Source organism: Rhinoderma darwinii, chromosome 1, assembly GCF_050947455.1.
Source record: "Rhinoderma darwinii isolate aRhiDar2 chromosome 1, aRhiDar2.hap1, whole genome shotgun sequence".
Lineage (NCBI taxonomy): Eukaryota > Metazoa > Chordata > Amphibia > Anura > Rhinodermatidae > Rhinoderma > Rhinoderma darwinii.
Genome location: NC_134687.1, coordinates 419,204,857 through 419,227,106, shown reverse-complemented (window position 1 = coordinate 419,227,106; position 22,250 = coordinate 419,204,857). Strand labels below are relative to the sequence as shown.

The following is a 22,250-nucleotide window of genomic DNA, read 5'->3' as shown; positions in this document are numbered from 1 at the left end:
TTGGAGAGGTGAAAGTTTAGTGAGGGGAAGGCCGATTAGTAAGGAGTATCCTGGTCGCTCTGATGCACTCTCGTCTTGACTACAGCGAGTTTTGGCTGTTTCCTCAGTAAGAAAAGGGAAGATTCTGGAGATGTTTTTGAGGTGAAAGTGACAGGAGCGTGTAAGTGATTGAATGTACGAAGCTAAGAAAGATCGGAGTAAAAAATAAACCCAAGACAGCGGATGTGCTGCATAGGAGTTATGGTAGTACCACAAACTGAGATGGAGACATCAGGTTTAGGTAGGTTAGTAGATGGTGGGAATGCTCAGTTTTAGAAAGACTGAGTTGGAGAGAGAAGACATGATGTTAGAAACAGCAGACAATTGAAACAGACAATTACTGGTGTTTTGTATTAGAGCAGAGGTGATGTCATGGGAAGAGGCATATAATTTGGTGTCCTTAGCATAGAGATGCTACTCGAAGCCAAATCTGCTGATAGTTTGTCAATAGGGGCTGTGTAGAGAGAAAATAAGAGCGGACCTAGGACTGATAGCAAGGGGAAGAGAAGAAGTAGAACCAACAAATGACACACTGAACGAGCAGTCAGAGAAATAGCAAGAAAAACTAGAGAGAGTAGCGTCCTTAAAGGGGTATTCCGGTTACAAGTTACCCCGTTTACGATAACGGGGATCCCGAACACCTCGTTTGAACCGAGCGGCGGGTAGCTCATACGCACTGCCGCTCCATTCAGTCTCTATTGGAGAGCCTGAGATAGCCGAGTGCATTGCTACTGATAGGGAGTAACGTTTTGTAACCGGAATACCCCTTTAAGGCCAACAAAGTGGAGCTTGTTAAGTAGTAGTTGGCGGTCTAAAGAGTCAAAGGCTGCATAGATATCCAGATGAATCAGTAGAGATTATTTTCCGTTAGATTTAGCCGCCAAGAGATTGTTTGAGTCTTTAGTAAGGGCAGTTTCTGTGGAGTGTAGAGTGTGGAAACCAGATTGTAAGGGGTCAAGAATGGAGTTAGCAGAGAGGTAGCGTAGAAGGTGAGAGTAGACCAAGCGTTCCAGAAGTTTAGAGATGAATGGAAGATTGGAGACCGTTCGGTAGATAGCACAGCAAGACGGGTCAAGAGTTGTTTATTTCAGTAATGGGGTTATAGCGGTTTAAAAGAGGAGGGAAAGATTCCAGATGAAAGAGAGAGGTTAAATTTTTAGTCAGGTGACTAGTGACAGCTGGGGAGAGGGACTGGACTAGGTGTGAGGGGATAGGATCACTAGGGCAGGTAGTAGGACGAGGAGGGGAGCCTCGAGACTCGTTCTTCTGTTATTAGGTCAAACGCTGAAAGTAAAGAATAGGGAGTGTGGGAGGGAAGGGGATCAATGTTACTAGGAGACTGCGAGATATCATCCCGGATGTTGTAAATTTTAACTTTAAAATAAGTGGCCAGGTCTTCAGCACTGAGATCTGTGATTGGCGTCTGCACTTTAGGACTAAGGAGGGAATGAAATGTATCAAAGAGTCCTTTTGGATTATTATTAGTGTGGAGATGAGAGAGGTGAAATAGACTTGTTTGGCACGGTGAAGGGCAGAGTTGTAGGTTTTGAGCACAACTTTGTAATGGAGGAAGTCTGCTGACACAGACTGCTTATACAGCTCTCCACAGACGTTTGGAACAACTCGTGCACCGCTGAAGGAAGCAGGGTTGCGGCGTGTGCCAGGGTTGTCATCGTCTGTGTCAAGTGGTTCTGAGTGTAGGGGGGGGGGGGGGCTGCTTCATCCAAAGCATTTTTATGAGTGTTATTGTAATGTTTGCCAGCTTGGGACAGGAGAGTGAAGAGATAGGGGACAAAAAGGACTGTAGACAGACTGAGTTGCTGAGTAGTAATGGGATGTAGATTTCTGTATGTCTGATAGGTAGGCATGTCCTGAGGAGGCAGACAATTTTTGATAGTAAGGGAAAAAAAGAGGTTGTGGGCAGAGAGCGGGAGAGGAGAGCTAATAAAGTCAGATACTGGCAGAGTCAGAAGACGACGAGGTCAAGTGAATGATCGTCTTCATGTGTAGGAGAATTAGTAAGTTGTGACAGACCTAGGGAGCTGGTTAAAGATAGAAACTGGGAGGCAGATGAGGAGATTGGGTTATCAATGGGGATGTTTAAGACATCTATGATGAGAGTACCGTATTTTTCAGACTATAAGACGCAGTTTTTAGCAAGAATAAATCTTGCTAAAAAGTGTCTGCGTCTTATGGTCCACAGTCAAGGAACCCGCTTACGCCGGGCCCCCTGACCACTTAATTTCTTAACCCCTTGCCGACCCATGACTCGTCGGCACATCATGGGGAGGATGATGTATAGAGAGGGCTCACGCGCTGAGCCCGCAGGATACACTGCAGGTGTCAGCTGTGTTTTACAGCTGACATGCTGCTCTAACGGCCAGGAACAGCAATTTCTCTGTTCCTGTGCATTTAAAGGGGTTGTGCCATAAAACACATGTATCCCCAATCCACAGGATAGAGGATACACGTGTGATCGTTGGGGGTCCGACCCCCCGCGATAAGGAGAACGGGGACCTACAGTCACCAAGAGCGCTACATGGGAAGCTTTGACTTCCGCGTTCTGTGTCCGGCAGCTCCATAGAGATAAATCTGATTCTTCAGCGCATGCGTGAGCGGCTCTCCATTGATTTCTATGGAGCTGTCGAACAAATAAGCCGGAGACAGAACCCGGAAGACCAAGCGCTCTGTAGCGCTCTGGGTGACTCACTGTGCTCTCCCGGCCACTTGATTACATGTGGAGTTACTAAAACAGCGTAACTCGCTGAGCTACGCGGTTTCCGTAACTCCCATAGAACTGAACAGTAGTTACGGAAACCGTGTAGCTCCCTTGCTACGCTTCTTCCATAACTGCCATTTAATACTATGGGAGTAACGGAAACAGCGTAGCTCAGCGAGTTACGCGGTTTCAGTAACTCCAACTGTAACCGGTGGTTCAAGTCCCCATGGGAAACGAATAAAATTGGTAATAAAAAAAAATAAATAAAAAAAAAAAAATGCTAGATACATTTTCAGGTGTGTAAAAAAAATATTAAAAAAAGTTGAAAAAAAACCCCTTTCCCGTTTTTCCCCAAGCACAACGTAAAAATAAATTGGTATTGCCGCTGCGTCCGTAAGAGTCCGATCTATTACAATATACCATTATTTAATTCACACAGTGAACGGCGTAAAAAATGAAAACATCAGAATCGTTTTTTGGTCACCTTAACGCTTAAAAAAAATAAAAACAAAATAGAAAAAAAGTGATCAAAAAAATCGTATGTACCAAATAATGGTGCCAAGAAAACTACAGCTCGTCCCACAAAAAATGAGCCCTCACACCACTCAATCGATAAAAAAAAATATTAAAAAGTTATGGCTCTCAGAATGTGGTGAAACGGAACAAATTATTTTTTACCAAATCATTTTTTTTCCTATTTTCGGTTGTCTAAAACTTGGGTGCGTCTTACAGTCCGAAGAATACGGTAGCTGTTTTAGAAGATAGGAATTGTCTATCTTCATAGACAATAAACATTGAAGAGCTCAGTGACTTTAAACATGGCAATATCACAGGATGCCATCTTTGTAACAAGTCCGTTTATGAAATTTCTGATATGCTATGGAAGCATCTAGGAGACCATGGAAGCTCTAGTAGGCCTTGCAAACAGAGTGGGGCCGCCGAGTGCTGAAGCCCGGGGCGCATAGAAATTGCCTATCCTCTGTTGCATCACTCACTTCATGCACAAAGCCAGGCGTTGGCTGGAGTGGTGTAAAGCACGCCACCACTGGACTTTGGAGCTGTAAAAACGAGTTTTCTGGAGTGATGAATTACGTTTCACTATCTGGCAGTCTGAGGGATGAATCTGTTTTTAGCGTATGCCAGGAGAACGCAATCTACAAGAATACATAGTGCCTAATGTAAATAATGGCCTGGGACTGTTTTTCAATATTTGGGCTGGGTCCCTTATTTTAACCCCTTCCCTCTTTAGCCACTTTTGACCTTCCTGACAGAGCCTCATTTTTCAAATCTGACATGTGTCACTTTATGTGGTAATAACTCCGGAATGCTTTCACCTATCCAAGCGATTCTGAGATTGTTTTCTCGTGACACATTGGACTTTATGTTACTGGCAAAATTTGCTCGATATGTTCAGTATTTAATTGTGAAAAACACCAAAATTTAGCGAAAAATTGCAAAAATTAGCATTTTTCTCAATTTAAATGTATCTGCTTGTAAGACAGGCAGTTATAATACACAAAATTGTTGCTAATTAACATCCCCCATATGTCTACTTTAGATTGGCATCGTTTTTTGAACATCCTTTTATTTTTCTATGACCTCACAAGGCTTAGAACTTTAGCAGCAATTTCTCACATTTTCAAGAAAATTTCAAAAGGCTATTTTTACAGGGGCCAGTTCAGTTGTGAAGTGGTTTTGAGGGCCTTATATATTAGAAACCCCAAAAAAGTCACTCCATTTTAAAAACTTCACCCCTCAAAGTATTCAAAACAGCATTTAGAAAATGTCTTAACCCTTTAAACATTTCACAGGAATTAAAGCAAAGTAGAGGTGAAATTTACAAATTTCATATTTTTCTGCAGAAATACATTTTTAATACAATTTTTTTTATAACACAGAAGGTTTTACCAGAGAAATGCAACTCAATATTTGTTGCCCAGTTTTTGCAGTTTTAGGAAATATCCCACATGTGGCCGTAGCGTGCTACTGGACTGAAACACCGGCCTCAGAAGCAAAGGAGCACCTAGTGGATTTTGGGGCCTTATTTTTGTTAGAATATATTTTAGGCACCATGTCAGGTTTAAAAGGGCTCTTGCGGTGCCAAAACAGTCAAAATCCCCCAAAAGTGACCCCATCTGGGAAACTAGACACCTCAAGGAAATTATCTAAGGGTGTAGTGAGCATTTTCACCGCACAGGTTTTTTACAGAAATTATTGGAAGTAGGCCGTGAAAATTAAAATCAACATTTCTTCAAAGAAAATGTAGGTTTAGCGATTTTTTTTCTCATTTCCACAAGGACTAAAGGAGAAAAAGCACCGCAAAATTTGTAAAGCAATTTCTCCCGAGTAAAACAATACCTCACATGTGGTAATAAACGGTTGTTTGGAGACACGGCGTGGCTGAGAAGGGAAAGAGCGCCATTTGGCTTTTGGAGTTCACATTTAGCAGGAATGGTTTGCGGAGGCCATGTCACATTTACAAAGCCCCTGAGGGGACAAAACAGTGAAAACCCCAAACAAGTGACCCCATTTTGGAAACTATACCCCTTGAGGAAATTATCTAGGGGTATAGTGAGCATTTTGACCCCACAGGTTTTTTGCAGAAATTTTTGCAAGTAGGCTGTGAAAATGAAAATCTACATTTTTTCAAATAAAATGTAGGTTTAGCTAATTTTTTTTCATTTCCACAAGGACTAAAGGAGAAAAATCACCATAAAATTTGTAAAGAAATTTCTCCCGAGTAAAACAGTACCCCACATGTGGTAATAAACGGCTGTTTGGACACACGGCGAGGCTGAGAAGGGAAAGAGCGCCATTTGGCTTTTGGAACTCAAATTTAGCAGGAATGGTTTGCGGAGGCCATGTTACATTTACAAAGCCCCTGAGGGGACAAAACAGTGGAAACCCCCCACAAGTGACCCCATTTTGGAAACAACACCCATTGAGGAAATTATCTAGGGGTATAGTGAGCGATTTGACACCACAGTTTTTTTGCAGAAATTATTGGAAGTAGGCCCTGAAAATAATAATCTACATTTTTTCAAAGAAAATGTAGGTTTAGCTAATTTTTTCTCATTTCCAGAAGGACTAAAGGAGAAAAAGCACCACAAAATTTGTAAAGCAATTTCTCCCGAGTAAAACAATACCCCACATGTGGTAATAAACGGCTGTTTGGACACACGGCAGGGCTTAGAAGGGAAAGAGCACTATTTGACTTTTTGAGATCACATTTAGCAGGAATGATTTGCGGAGGCCAGGTCACATTTGCAAAGCCCCTGAGGGGACAAAACAATGAAAACGCCCAAAAAGGGACTCCATTTAGGAAACTACACCTCTTGAAGAATGCATCTAGGGGTGTAGTGAGCATTTTGACCCCACAGATGTTTCATAGAATTTATTAGAATTAGGCAGTGAAAATAAAAACAGTCCTTTTTCTTCAATAAGACGTAGCTTTAGCGCAAATTTTTTCATTTTCTCAACAAATAAAGGAAAAAAAGAACCCAACATTTGTAAAGCTATTTCTCCCGAGTACGGCAATACCCCATATGTGGTCATAAACTTTGGGCAAACGGCAGGGCTCAGAAGGGAAGGACCGCCATTTGGAGTGCAGATGTTGCTGGATTGGTTTCTGGGCACCTGTGGGCCCAAAACAGTGGAAACCCCCCAGAAGTGACCCCATTTTGTAAACTACACCCCTCAATGCATTTACCAAGGGGTGTAGTAAGCATTTTAACCCTGCAGGTGTTTTGTAGAAATTAGTGTGCGCTCAATGTTGCAGAGTGAAAATGGGATTTTTTTCCATAGATATGCCAATATGTGGTGCCCGGCTTGTGCCACCATAACAAGACAGCTCTCTAATTATTATGCGGTGTTTCCCGGTTTTAGAAACACCCTACATGTGGCCCTAATCTTTTGTCTGGACATATGACAGGGCTCAGAAGTGAAGAGTACCATGCGGAGTGGAGGCCTAATTTGGCGATTTACAAAGTATTGGTTCACAACTGCAGAGGCTCAGATGTGAAATAATAAAAAGAAACCCCTGATAAGTGACCCCATTATGGAACTGCACCCCTCAAGGCATTTATTAAGGGGTGTAGTGAGCATTTTCACCCCACAGGTCTTTTCCATAAATGAATGCGCTGCGGATGGTGCAAATTAAAAATTTATATTTTTCCCTAGATATGCCATTCAGTGGCAAATATGTCATGCCCAGCTTATGACGCTGGAGACACACACCACAAAAATTGTTAAAAGGGTTCTCACGGGTATGACGGTGCCATATATGTTGAAGGAAACTGCTGTTTGGGCACGCTGTAGGGTTCAGGGCCGAGGGAGCACCATTTGGCTTTTGGAGAGCGGATTTTGCTTGGTACTATATTTGTTTGAGTATTGCTGGTGTTTTATAATGTGGGGGTACATGTAAGCGGGGCGGAGTATATAAGGGGCATAGTCAGGTGGTATAAAAAAATAAAAATAATCCATAGATGTGTGTTACGCTGTGAAGCAATCCTTTCTGCACAGGCCGGTGTCGCACTGATAAATGGTGTCATTTCTTATCCCCCTTTTGGTCCACACTCCGCGCCTTTGTAGTTTGGGGAATTTTGCTGGGAAAGTATTATCCTGGTATAATACGGGCACCGTCGCTTCCATCGGATATGATTGGGCCCTCCCTTCCTGGTTCCCTAATTTTAGGTCCTTGATAAATCGCCTCTTGAAACAGAAGAAATGTTCTCCTCGGGCACAACTGCATATTTTTTTATTTCCTGACTTATTGGAGCCATAACTAATTTTATTTTTCATAGACGTAGCGGTATGAGGGCTGGTTTGTTGCGGGACGAGCTGTAGTTATTATTGGTACCATTTTGGGGTACATGTGACTTTTTGATCACCTTTTATCCTATTTTTTGGGATGCCAGGTAAACCAAAAAACGCAATTCTGGCACAGCTTTTTTTGGTTTTTTTTTATACAGAGTTCACCACGCATTATAAACTACATGTTACCTTTATTCTGCGGGTCAGTACGATTCCGGCGATACCTCATTTATAGAACTTTTTTATGTTTTACAACTTTTTGCACAATAAAATTACTTTTGTAAAAAGAATGTATTTTTTCTGTCGCCAAGTTGTGAGAACCATAACGTTTTAATTTTTTTGTCGACGGAGTTGTATGAGGGCTTGTTTTTTGCGGGACGAGCTATAGTTTTTATAGGTACCATTTTTGGATACGTGCGACTTTTTGATCACTTTTTATTGTAATATTTGTAGGGCAAAGTGACTAAAAAACAGAAACTCTGGTAACGTTTTTTACGGGTTTTTTTTACGCTGTTCACCGCGTGCAATAAATAATATAATATTTTGATACCTCCGGTCGTTACGGTCGTGGCGATACCAAATACATATGGTTTATTATTATTTTTCAATAATAAAGGACTTGATAAGAGTAAAAGGGGGATTGTGTGTTATTTGATTACTTGAAACTTTTATTGTTTTCAAACTTTTATTTTTTGCACTTTTTTATACTTTTTTTACACTTTTTCTCAAGTCCCACTAGGGGACTTGAAGGTCCAACGGTCAGATTTTTTTTTTTCTAATACATTGCACTACCTATGTAGTGCAATGTATTAGATCTGTCAGTCATTCACTGACAGCAAGCCGTTTAGGCTTCGCCTCCCGGCGGGGCCTAAATCGGCTTCCGTAATGGCAGAGCAGGAGACCATTGTGTCTCCTGTTGCCATAACAGCAGTCGCCAGTCCCGATTGCCTGTCAGGGCTGGCGATCTGCTTGTAACCGCTACGATGCAGCAATCGCTTTCGATTGCTGCATCGAAGGGGTTAATGGCAGGGATCGGAGCTAGCTCCGGTTCCTGCCGTTACAGGTGGATGTCAGCTGTACAGTACAGCTGACTTCCACCGCTGATGACGCCGGATCAGCTCCTGACCCGGCGCCATCTTGCCGGCAGCTACGGAAGCCGATCAGGCTCCGCCGCCGGGCGGATCTTGACCGGCTTCGGTGCTAGGCAGACCGGGAGGCCAGTATTAGGCCTCCGGTTGCCATTGCAGCCACCGGAACCCCGGCAATTTCATTACTGGGGTTCCGATGAGCTGCAAACACCTTAAGTGCAGCGATCGCGTTTGAGCGCTGCACTTAAGGGGTTAATGGCGGGGATCGAAGCTAATTTCGGTCCCCGCCGTTACAGTCGGATGTCAGCTGTAAGATACAGCTGAGATCCGGTGATGATGGGACCGGCTCAGCTTCTGAGCCGGTGCCAAACGTTTGACGTACATGTACGGCAAGATGCGGGAAGTCAGTACTTTCCATGACGTACATGTACGTCAAATGTCGGGAAGGGGTTAAGTAAAGGGTAATCTAAATGTTAATGCTACAGTATACACAGACATTTTAGGAAATTGTTGGTTTCGAACTGTGGAATAGTTGTTCAAAGAAGGTCCTTTCTTGTTCCAGCATGACTGTACCCCTGTGCACAAAACATGGTTTGAGGAGATTGGTGTGGAATGGCCTGCAAAGCCCTGACCTTAACCCCACCGAACACCTTCGAGATGAATGAGAATGTCCATTGTGAGTCTGATCTCACAAATGGTCTTTTTTCTGAATGGGTTCAAATTCCTGCAGAGACACTCCAAAATCTTGAGGAATGCCCAGAAGACAGGAAGCGATTAAAGCTGCAAAAGGGGGCCCAACTCAATATTAATGCCAAAGGTTTTGAAATGGGATGTTCAACAAGTTTACATAAGTGATGTGGTGGTCAAGTGTCCACATACTTTTGGCCAGTATAATGACCTTTACTATTGTTTGGGTCAGGGCGAATACTACGGTAATAGTGAAGACAAATATAATCAATGAAATATATGCATAGCCTTTAAGTATATTCAATTCAATACATTCCAGTATGCAGCTACATATGGAGCATTGTTTACTTATAATCCTTATTAATCCCTTTGTGCACCACGATGTAATAGCACGTCCTGGTGCGCGGGGTGATGTATGGAGTGGGCTCATGCGCTGAGCCTGCTCCATAAGCTGAGGGTGTCAAAAAAGTGTGTATCACAGCTGACATCCAGGAATAAAAGGCCAGGAACAGCCCGCCCGTTTAACCCCTTAAATGCCGCGGTCAATCGCGACCAAGGTATCTAAGGCGTTAGAAAGATGGGGACGGCCACCTCCAACAGCTCATCGGCTCCCCCGCAACACGATTTCGGGGTGCCAATGGTTGCCATGGCAGCCCAGGGGCCTAGAGAAGGTGCCCAGGTCTGCCTCCTCTCTGCCTCGGTTAAGCCCTGCCTCTGGCTATGTACACCTTTGAGGGGCATTTTTTTATATAAACAGGTCAGTTAGTGTGTTTGTTGTAACTTTATAATTTGTTTTTATTAAAAAAAAATATGTTACTTTTTGATATACAGAGCAGCTGCATCTTTCGCTATGACTTGAACCCGTCAGTCCCGTGTCAGCGGGTTCTGCAGGTCTCTGACACCTGCAATCTATCACATCTAAGTTATGAACTTAGATGTGATTGATAACAGGTGGATCCACGAAGGCATTCACTGAACCGGTCAGTCCTGCGGAACTGACGGAAACCGGATTTAGCACTACATACAGGTGCTCTGTATAGAGAATGCAGAGCAGCTGTATCTAAAAAATAGTAAAACAAATTTTTAATAAAAACTAAAATTAAAAAGTTACACCAAACACACTGACTGACCTGTGCAAAAAAACAAAAAGCCCATCAAAGGTTTACATGGCATTTAACACAAGCCTGTAAAAATGACAATATACTGCAATACATTAGTATTGCAAAGTATTGTACCAGTGATCGAATGATCCGAATCGCTATTTTTAGTCACTTCAGCTCCCAAAAAATTGAATAAATAGGGATCAAAAAGTCGAATATATCGAAAAATGGAAACCAATAAAAACTACAGTTAGTTCCGCAAAAAACAGCTTTCTTAGGCCCCATGCACACGAACGTGCTTTTGCGGCCGCAATTCCCCCGGAAATCCACGGGAGAATTGTGGCCCCATTCATTCCTATGGGGCCATGCACACGACCGCGGTTTCCATGTTCCGTGCATGGCCCAGGAGCCCGGACCGCAGAAAGAACAGGCATGTCTAACTACGGCCGTATTCTGCAGTCCAGGCTCATAGAAAATAATTGCCATGTGCACGGCCCACGATTTGCGGGCGGCTCGCGGGTGACACTCCGCTGCAGGCAGACTCTTAAATCACAGCCCAGCACATGGCTACGGTCATGTGCATGAGGCCTTAATGGAAAAATGAAAAAGTTATGGCTCTTCGTATATGGCGACACAAAAACAAAATAATTTTTTTAAAACCGTGATTTTATCGTGCAAACACCGTAAAACATAAAAAACCTATATACATATGGTATCGCCGTAATCACATCGACCCACAGAATAAAGTCTGTCATTTACAATGCACGGTGAACGCCGTAACAAAAAAGAATAAAAAAACATAGTAGTTTTCACGGCCAAATTAAACTAAATTCAGCAAAAAACCTGTGGGATCAGAACGCTCACTATACCCCTAGATAAATTCTTTTTAGGGCTGTAGTTTCCCGAATGTGGTCACTTCTGGGGCTTTGCAAATACGACATGACACCCGAAAACCAATCCAGCAAACTTGAGCTCCAAAAGCCAAATAGAGCTCCTTCCCTTCTGAGCCCTGCCGTGTGTCCAAACCACGTGTATTGCCGTAATCAGGAGAAATTGCTTTACAAATCTTCGGGTGCTTTTTCTTATTTATGCCTTGTAAAAATTGATAATTTCGACGTTTTATTGGAAAAAATTTAGATTTTCATTTTTACGGACTAAGGCCCCATGCACACGAACGTGTTTTTGCGTCCGCAATTCCCCCGAAAATCCACGGGAGAATTGCGGACCCATTCATTTCTATGGGCCCATACACACTATCCATGTTTTCACGGGTCCCCGCATGTCCGCAAATCCGTGCCGCACAAACTCAGGACATGTCTTATTATGGCCCGCAAATTCGATGCGGACATGCCCATAGAAGTCAATGGGCCCGTGGAAAATGCGGGTACACCTCCGTGTGTCAACCGCAGTTTGCGGATTTGCGGAAGTGTTGCTAGGCGACGACCTGGAATGAGTTCTGTCGTCATCCTGTTTTACCTTGGCTTTTTTTTTTTATCCGCATTTTGCGGATTACAATCGGATGAACTGCGGATTACATACGGATGAACTGCGGAGGACATTTCACGGAACACGGTCCTGGAATTTGCGGACCAGAAAAACACTACGGTCGTATGCATGAGGCCCAATTCCACTAAATTCAGCAAAACACCAGTGGGGTTAAAATGCTCCTTATACCACTCTATAAAATTCCATGAGGGGTGTAGTTTGCCAAATGGTGTCTTTTGGGGGGTGTTTTTGGCCCTACAAGACCTCTTCAAACCAGACATAGTGCCTAAAATATATTCTAATAGACCTAGGCATACAGCTCAGCCCCGGCATCCATAAGGTACAAGAATAGTTTACATTTTTTGTTATAGGAAATAAGTAGTGAATACTTTTCTCAACGCAACGAATAACAGTTTGGAGGGGTGAGAGTAGGGAAAAACAGAGGTCATCGCTTTATTATTAGGTGGTAAAGGATAAGTAGGTTGGTTTTTGTTATATTGAGACATCAGGTTGTTAAAATTACAGTAGGAAGAGATAAGTGCAAAATGCTTGCCAGGGGTTCCAAGTGAGATAAAATTTCTCAAAGCAGCGAAAGGCTGACGCCTCATGCACATGACCATGTGTGCAGTCCGAGTCAAGTCAATGACCCGAGGAAAGATAGGACATGTTTTCTCTTTCCTCGGATCGGAGACTTGGACCATTTTTCACGGACCTGATTCACCCGCTAAAGTGAATGGGTCCGGGTAGACTATCGGGTGCCACTCGGATGGCGTCAAAAATGGCACGAGTGGCACAACGGCCGTGTGCATGAGGTATTAAGCTATGCCACTCTACTCTGACAGGGGCCTCATGCACTACGAAAATTGTATGTGAGCAGAATTACTAATCCACGTCATCCGCTTTAACCATTGTTCTACTGTAGGGGTTGTATGTAGGTCTCTACAGAGGGGGAACTAGTAATTTGGCACCAGCCAGTAGAAACATTAACCCTTTCGCGCACCCAGACGTGCGATTACGTCCGGGTGCGGAGGGTGATGTTCGGAGCGCGCTCACGTGCTGAGTGCGCTCCATATGCTGCGGGTGTCAACTGTATTTTACAGCAGACACCCGGGACTAACAGCCAGGAGCAGCGATCGTGCAGTTCCTGGCTGTTCCACCTTTCAAATGCTGGGGTCAATCGCGACCGCAGCATCTGAGGCGTTGAAAAAAGGGGGGCGGCCCCTTCCGACAGCTCATCACCCCCACGCACAACGAGATGGGGGGATGTGACGACGGTTGTCATGGCAGCCAGGGGCCCCAGGGCTGCCTTCACTCTGCCTCTGTTCAGCCCTGCCTGTGGCAGGGCTTAGCAGAAGCCTGTAAAAATGACGCTGGTTCAAGTCCCCCTAGGCAGGCTAATAAAATGTGTGAAAGGAAGTGAAAAAAGTTTTTAGTAGTGGGAAAAAAAAATAATATTTTTTGGGTCAACTTAGTTCAAAAAAATAATAAAATGTAATGAAAAGGTGATCAAAAAGTTCTACTTCCCCAAAAAAGGTGACGATAAAAACCACAGCTCGTCCCGCAAAAAATAAGCCCTCAGACCGCTCAATCGGTAAAAAAAAATAAAGTTGTTGCCATATTCTGAGAGCCATAACATATTTTTTTTACTTTTTATCAGTAAAATATAAAAAAAACTATATACATTTGGTATCACCATAATCCTAGCCACAGAAGATAAGTTGTCGTTTTTACCGCACGGTGAAAGCCGTAAAAACGAAATCCAAACAACAATTGAGGAATCACAGTTTTTTCCAACTTCAGCCTGCAAATAATTTTCTTTTAATTTCCCAGTACATTATATGGAACTATAAATGGTACCAAAATAAACCAACTCCTCCCACAAAAAAATAAGCCCTCATACCACTCTATTGACTGAAAACTAAAAAAAGTTATGGCTCTTGGAATGTGGAGAGTGAAAAAGGAAAATCAAAAAATGGCTCCGTCCCGAAGTGGTCGAGAGTGTTTGTTCTTTTGTTGTGTTTGTCGATAGGCCCATTGAGCAAAATAGTTTGTGGTCATATCTGTTCTGGAATCTTGTAATTTTTAAACGAGAGATCAAGGACCGAGTCCCAGAAAGTTTTAAAGTAAGTCCCTTTATCCAAAATTGCATCTCTAACATGTGTCTGGAGAGGGGTACCACAAGCGTGAAGATTCTAATTAACATTGGCAATAAGCATTGTAGCAATTCACAAGAAACTGGTGATATCTATGTTAGTATATCGGAGATGTGTAAGGATGCAGTCTATTAATTAATCTCGGATTAGCTATATGCTCTCTGTACCTATTGAGTATATAAAGAAATGCACCAGAGCTTACCTCAAGAAGACGCACTTTCAAGGCCAGCTCTTCTATTGTCCTTATCAGAGGTGGTGTCTTGAGTCTATATATAAGCAACACATGTCAATTTACTTTCCTTGACCATCACATAAAAGGCAGGTATCAACATGTAGTAAACGTAAAATACTAACCCAAAGTCATGAGGAATGCGGGTGTAAAACTCATTACAAGCCTCCAGAAGTTCCTTACCAAACTTTTGTTTTTTTATACAGTTCTCTATTCGCTTCAGGGAACTATACCCAGCATGGATCTGCTCCACAGTAAGCTTTCCTAAACAAGAACGCAAAGATATGTCTGCTTGTAGGAGTATTCTCAGGAAAGCAAACATTACAGTTAAAATATAAATAGACAAAGTGAGGTCTCACCCAGAGGAGCTTTCTTCGTGTCATACTTCATCTCCAGAACAGTTTCTTCCATGTTCTGTAAATTACACATGAGCTTTAACAATTCCTGAACTGAATTATCCAGCTTCGATTCCACTTTAGGAGCTTTCTCTGGCTTATCCAGCTCCACCAAATTTTCTTCTTCCTGTGGGAAAGAGACATACATCTGACATCTACCTAATAAAATAAATACATGACATTCGAGCTATTTGGGCGGCCACCCAGACCCCTTGGGTCTTTGGGGGCCTATATGCACCCATCATTTAAACTGCTACTCTTTAAATCTGCCGTTATCTATTGGCTTAATTCAAAAGAGAACGTCTGGTAATACTGACCTGGTCTAGCTAGGTCAGCGCAGAGGCAGTCAGGGTTAAAAAAAAAAAAAAAAAGAAGTTTGACGCTACTTAGATTTTCAGAAAATTCCTTCTAATGTGGCTTCGTTGCAAAGAAGCAACTGCAGGGTGACCTATTAGATTTTATTTTTTTTCTTGCTTCTGGATCAACAATTTTGGGGAATTTAGTGGGTGCAGTGCACAGATTCAGATTTACTTTAGTGGTGAAAGATCATCAAGAAAAACATGTAGAACAGGGAGCAATCTTTGGCAGCACAGTGTCTGGTATCTGAAATTAGGGGTCTTTTAAATGAGTATTTTTATTGAAAGTATTTCGATTTACAACCAGCAACAAAGAAACATAGCAACTCAAACCTTCCACTGGTCCTATAATTAGAAGATAACGAACAAGCTGTAAAACAGGATTGTACATACAGTGAAGGAAAGAAGTATTTGATCCCTTGCTGATTTTGTAAGTTTGCCCACTGTCAAAGACATGAACAGTCTAGAATTTTTAGGCTAGGTTAATTTTACCAGTGAGAGATAGATTATATTTAAAAAAAAAAATCACATTGTCAAAATTATATATATTTATTTGCATTGTGCACAGAGAAATAAGTATTTGATCCCCTACCAACCATTAAGAGTTCAGCCTCCTCCAGACCAGTTACACGCTCCAAATCAACTTGGTGCCTGCATTAAAGACAGCTGTCTTACATGGTCACCTGTATAAAAGACTCCTGTCCACAGACTCAATTAATCAGTCTGACTCTAACCTCTACAACATGGACAAGACCAAAGAGCTTTCTAAGGATGTCAGGGACAAGATCATGGACCTGCACAAGGCTGGAATGGGCTACAAAACCATAAGTAAGACGCTGGGTGAGAAGGAGACAACTGTTGGTGCAATAGTAAGAAAATTAAAGACATACAAAATGACTGTCAATCGACATCGATCTGGGGCTCCATGCAAAATCTCACCTCATGGGGTATCCTTGATCCTGAGGAAGGTGAGAGCTCAGCCGAAAACTACACGGGGGGAACTTGTTAATGATCTCAAGGCAGCTGGGACCACAGTCACCAAGAAAACCATTGGTAACACATTACGCCGTAATGGATTAAAATCCTGCAGTGCCCGCAAGGTCCCCCTGCTCAAGAAGGCACATGTACAGGCCCATCTGAAGTTTGCAAATGAACATCTGGATGATTCTGAGAGTGATTGGGAGAAGGTGCTGTGGTCAGATGAGACTAAAATTGAGCTCTTTGGCATTAACTCAACTCGCCGTGTTTGGAGGAAGAGAAATGCTGCCTATGACCCAAAGAACACCGTCCCCACTGTCACGCATGGAGGTGGAAACATTATGTTTTGGGGGTGTTTCTCTGCTAAGGGCACAGGACTACTTCACCGCATCAATGGGAGAATGGATGGAGCCATGTACCGTCAAATCCTGAGTGACAACCTCCTTCCCTCCACCAGGACATTAAAAATAGCTCGTGGCTGGGTCTTCCAGCACGACAATGACCCGTAAGATACAGCCAAGGCAACAAAGGAGTGGCTCAAAAACAAGCACATTAAGGTCATGGAGTGGCCTAGCCAGTCTCCAGATCTTAATCCCATCGAAAATTTATGGAGGGAGCTGAAGAGCCGAGTTGCCAAGCGACAGCCTCGAAATCTTAATGATTTACAGATGATCTGCAAAGAGGAGTGGGCCAAAATTCCATCTAACATGTGTGCAAACCTCATCAACTACAAAAATGTCTGACTGCTGTGCTTGCCAACAAGGGTTTTGTCACCAAGTATTAAGTCTTGTTTGCCAAAGGGATCAAATACTTTTTTCTCTGTGCACAATGCAAATAAATATATCTAATTTTGACAATGTGATTTTCGTTGTTTTTTTTAATATAATCTATCTCTCACTGGTAAAATTAACCTAGCCTAAAAATTCTAGACTGTTCATGTCTTTGACAGTGGGCAAACTTACAAAATCAGCAAGGGATCAAATACTTATTTCCTTCACTGTATATACATATAAATAACAGCGTTATTCAAGATCACATAACACAATGACAGAGGACATTGCATAAAATAGCATTCACCTTATGCAATATACAAAAAATATATAAAATAGTAGTGATCTCCATACCTTAAAGTGTAGCTAAACGTTTGACAAACTTCTGACATGTCATAGTGACATGTCAGAAGTTTGGATTGGTGGGGGTCCGGCCAAAGCGGGAAGGAGTTAATAGAGAAACCAAAATTATATAATTGTGGGACTATTTCTGGTTACACATTATTAGAACTATACATTCAAGAGAAAAACCAGCAGAAGTGATCCATGTCATAGCTAAGACCGTGACACGTCAAACAATTTCCAAAAAAAGGGGCCGTGTGCTCTATGGCTCCTGGGTAGTCATAACACAGTATCAGTTGGAGTGTTTATAGAAGGCTCTGTTCATATCTTTGTCGTGGTTTCCAATTCAAAATGAGAAGTGACGTCACCCCCCACTAACTTCAAATATGAAAAAATCTGGGACAAAGCCTCCTGACACAGATGTGTACATATCCTAACACGCTTTTGCTGGATCTCCCCTCTAAAACACTTACTTAGCTGAAGGTTTTACTTACCTCTTTGGTTGAGTTATAATCCAAATGCAGAAAATCATATTTACCAGGAACCTTTTCAAAATGTGCACGTTCAGACCAAAGATTTTTCGTTTTATCAAAAAACCTAGAAAAACAACAGATTAAGTCAAAACCTCTGGTTATTGCCTCCAACAAATAAAAATGGCTGTAATCGAAAATGAGTTAACCACTAAGTTCTACGATTAGAATTTGCTTTATGAACTGGACTTCTTCAAAACTAAGTTATCACTGCATCACTAAGGCCTCATGCACACGACGTGTTCGGTCCGTGATATACGGACCGTATGTCGGCTGCATTTCCCGGGCGAAACATAGTGATGACAGTACGGGAGCATTTTTTCTGGAGGCATGGACTCCTAGCATCATACATAACTATGATGCCAAGAACTTCGGCTCCCTCAACAGTGTTTCGTCCGGGAAATGCGGCCGACATATGGTCCATATATCACAGACCAAACACAGTCATGTGCATGAGAACTAAGGGTTTCTCACAAGCCTGGAAACGCACAAATATGTTCATCTTTGAACACCAAGTTACAGTTTATAAATAAAGTCTTCAGAAAAAGTAGAGTACCAAATATATTGCATTAGTTATGTAGCGTTGATCATAAATTATAGACCACATTACAGACCAAAGCAGGATTCAGAATTCTGTAGTTATCAGACACATCCTTAGCACCTTTGTTAACCTCCAATAATGCAGTCGACACTTTCACTACATAAGATTACTGTGCCAGGTAAAATCACAAGATCAGCCTTCGTGCAAACACTAAACCAGCAAGGAATATTGGGAGATTTTAGAACTAAAGCCCGAACTGTAATTGTACCTCTGGACTATAATATAAACTTTAACTTAATAATTTACAAAGTTTCTCAACTTTATATATAAAATAAATCTAAACTAGCATTCAAAAGGTGAAAGTCCCTGTGTATCCCTATAGTCAAGTCTTTTTTAAATCAGATCAAGTTTATTGGCGAAATTTCCCAATACAATGTTAATCAAGCATATACATGTCCGACCATTGAAACAATACATAATGTACGTCAAGTAACAAACATCCCAGCACAGCTCCGTACCTTTAACCTATACCTCTAGCTAATACCTTAAAAGAACAGTGTAAACAGTCATGCCCAATTGGATCCTCCCAGCAAATCACGTTTCTGTCCACATTCTGTTCCAGTATATGTCCCCATTTCCATGAGATTGCTCCTTCTGTAAGAATCACTAGCCAAATGATCTAAATGTATCAATATCCTTTACCCCGGTAAATGGTTTTAGCTCCAACATGAACAGTTTCTGACATACCACCAACTCCCAACGGTAGCCTGTGCACCTCAGTAGACAAGCCCTGAACGTTCATCCACTTGCCCCATTGTTCACATTTTTTTTTAATACTACCACACTTGGAATATATTTTATGTTCCATTAAGATGGTGTGATTTAGTGCCCCAGTGATTTCTCTATGTGTTGGGGGTACAGCATCCAGCCAACATTTAGCTATGTCTTGTTCCCACTGCAATCAGACCGGTTCCATAAGGTCCCCTAGATGTTTGGACAATAAGATTTTATACATCATAGAGAACAATCCCAGGGATCCATCAGCTTTCGCCACATATTGCAAAATGCCAAATGCATGTATCTTCAGGTCAATCGACCCAGATTGCGTCTGTATTGCCTGGCAGATCCGCAAATATTGATAGTACATATTTTGTTCCAATTGAATGCCATCCTTCAATTTTTGAAAGGACTTTAAGATGTCCTCATATAATTGACTAAGCTGTGATATGCCCTTACATTCCCACCCCAACATTCCCTCCAAGCTGTATATTTCCGAAAGGACTGGGTTATTCCATAAAGGAGTATATTTAGTACATTCACCCACCCCCAGCAACTGCTTAAATGGTTGCCACACCTTATGTACCAGGCGCATAGTCGGCCTATGTCTTGCTACCCTTCTATACATATGAGACTCCAGCCCCTCTAAAGGTTTTCCCCCTCCTCTAAATACGCCAATATGTTAGCACTGGACCCTAAACTTATCGCCATCCAATCCCTGAAAATGTTGACATTGCGTGGCCAGAAAATATACCCACGCATTCGGCAGGGCGAACCCTCCCTCATCTTTAGGTAGTTGACGTTTCTCTAACTTAGTCCTAGGGACCCCAGTTTCCACACCAAATTTCTAAAAAGGTTATGCACCCTCCCGAACCAGTGTTTTGGGATCCACACTGGGGAGTTGTGAGCAACATATAACACCTGGGGCATAATGATCATCTTTATTAGGTTAGTTCATCCCAGTGCCGAAAGAGGGAGCTTATTACACCCCTTCCCCCTATCCTTTGTAGTCCTTTTCACTCCCAAAAATGTAAACTCCGACAATAGGGGTATACAGAACCCGTCACCATTAGCAGTGACTTCCATTGGATCTATAGGCATAATGGCCGATCTCGTCCAGTTTATGGTTAACCCAGGGAATGTGCCCAAATTTTCAATAACCATCATGACTATGGGAAGAGTACATTCAGCATTGGACATAAACAGTATGTCATATGCATATAGAGCGATTCACTCTTCTACTATACCATACATGAAACCCTTTATGCGATCATGTTGACGTAAAGCACACCAATGATTCGACCGCCAACGCAAACAAGGGCGATAGCAGGCATCCCGGACGTGTTCCTCTAGCCAAGGAGACTTCTGGACAATTCCCATTCGTCGAATACTAGAAGTAGGGGCTATATTAAGAAGCTTCACCCATTTAATATAATTGGGTCCAAATCCCATTGTACTCAGGACATGCCACAAATAATCGCACTCCACACAGTCAAAGGCTTTAGCCGCATCTAGTGTCAAAACCGCTTTTCCCGTATATTCCTCCGGCACCGCCTGTAAAATTGAGAAACAGCCGTCTTAAAATCAACCGCAGTGGATTTTGAAGGCATGAAGCCTGATTGGTCCCCGTGTACCACTGAGGTCACCACCTTACTCAGTCGCAGTGGCAGCATCTTCGCTAAAATTTTTATATCGGAGGACAATAAAGAGACCGGCCTATAGGAGTCCGATAATCGTAAACCTTTCACTTCTTTGGGCAGGACCACTATTGTCACTTCATACAATGAGTCAGGCAGTCTGCCCCTCAGCTATGTGAGAGGGTGTCCAGGAGCCGCGGCACCAGCACCCCCCCCCCCATTACAGATGTAGCCGTCTTTACCTTTACTTTTAACGCATTAAATGAACCATGGCTAGATCTCTTGTCTTTAATTTTTCAATGACTTTTCAATGGCTTTTGTTGTGTGATATCACGCTGCAGCAAGTTATCAGAATCAAGTTAAGAATGGCTACATCTGTATGCTTTAATTTCAATCGGCATGCCATCTGGCCCCGAAGCCTTTTCATTTGCCATACTCCGTATGGCTGTTTCAATCTCTTCTAATACTCCCCTTTCCTCTAGGCCAATTCTAGGGAGTTGTATACCCCAAGTAGTCTCCAAGTTGTTGTGTGGTAAAATGCACTCTGGAAGTATACAGGTCTGTGTAAAATCTTTCAAAAATTGGCAGAATATGTCCTGTATTAGCTTTTAATGCCACCCCACCCCACCCCACCCCACCCCTCATATGTATATGGTTATTCCCTCTCTGGACCTCTGCCATTTGCTCTAACAATTTACCAGTGGTTGCCCCTTCCTCATAATATTTTTGCTTAAAGAGGCTCTGTCACCAGATTTTGCAACCCCTATCTGCTATTGCAGCAGATAGGCGCTGCAATGTAGATTACAGTAATGTTTTTATTTTTAAAAAACGAGCATTTTTGGCCAAGTTATGACCATTTTTGTATTTATGCAAATGAGGCTTGCAAAAGTACAACTGGGCGTGTTTACAGTAAGAGTCCAACTGGGCGTGTATTATGTGTGTTACATCGGGGTGTGTTTACTTCTTTTACTAGCTGGACGTTCTGACGAGAAGTATCATCCACTTCTCTTCAGAACGCCCAGCTTCTGGCAGTGCAGACACACAGCGTGTTCTCGAGAGATCACGCTGTGACGTCACTCACTTCCTGCCCCAGGTCCTGCATCGTGTCGGCCACATCGGCACCAGAGGCTACAGTTGATTCTGCAGCAGCATCAGCGTTTGCAGGTAAGTAGCTACATCGACTTACCTGCAAACGCCGATGCTGCTGCAGAATCAACTGTAGCCTCTGGTGCCGATGTGTCCTCGCTCGTCCGACACGATGCAGGACCTGGGGCAGGAAGTGAGTGACGTCACAGCGTGATCTCTCGAGAACACGCTGTGTGTCTGCACTGCCAGACCTGGGCGTTCTGAAGAGAAGTGGATGATACTTCTCGTCAGAACGCCCAGCTAGTAAAAGAAGTAAACACGCCCAGATGTAACAAACACAATACACGCCCAGTTGGACTTTAGCAAGCCTCATTTGCATAAATACAAAAATGGTCATAACTTGGCCAAAAATGCTCGTTTTTTAAAAATAAAAACGTTACTCTTATCTACATTGCAGCGCCGATCTGCTGCAATAGCAGATAGGGGTTGCAAAATCTGGTGACAGAGCCTCTTTAAGAAACAGTCT

The 22,250-nt window shown here is 42.6% G+C and overlaps 1 protein-coding gene across 1 annotated transcript in view; it reads right to left on the bottom strand.

Moving 5' to 3' along the window:
- The window catches only part of PARP2 (poly(ADP-ribose) polymerase 2), a 170,746-nt gene that overhangs the window by 22,239 nt on the left and 126,257 nt on the right, over nt 1-22,250 (bottom strand). The window contains exons 10-13 of the mRNA XM_075829137.1: nt 17,648-17,750; nt 14,672-14,834; nt 14,438-14,576; nt 14,286-14,349 (exon numbers count right to left, since the gene is read on the bottom strand). Of these exons, the coding sequence (XP_075685252.1) occupies nt 14,286-14,349; nt 14,438-14,576; nt 14,672-14,834; nt 17,648-17,750 (469 nt within the window). The remainder of the gene's footprint in view (nt 1-14,285; nt 14,350-14,437; nt 14,577-14,671; nt 14,835-17,647; nt 17,751-22,250) is intronic.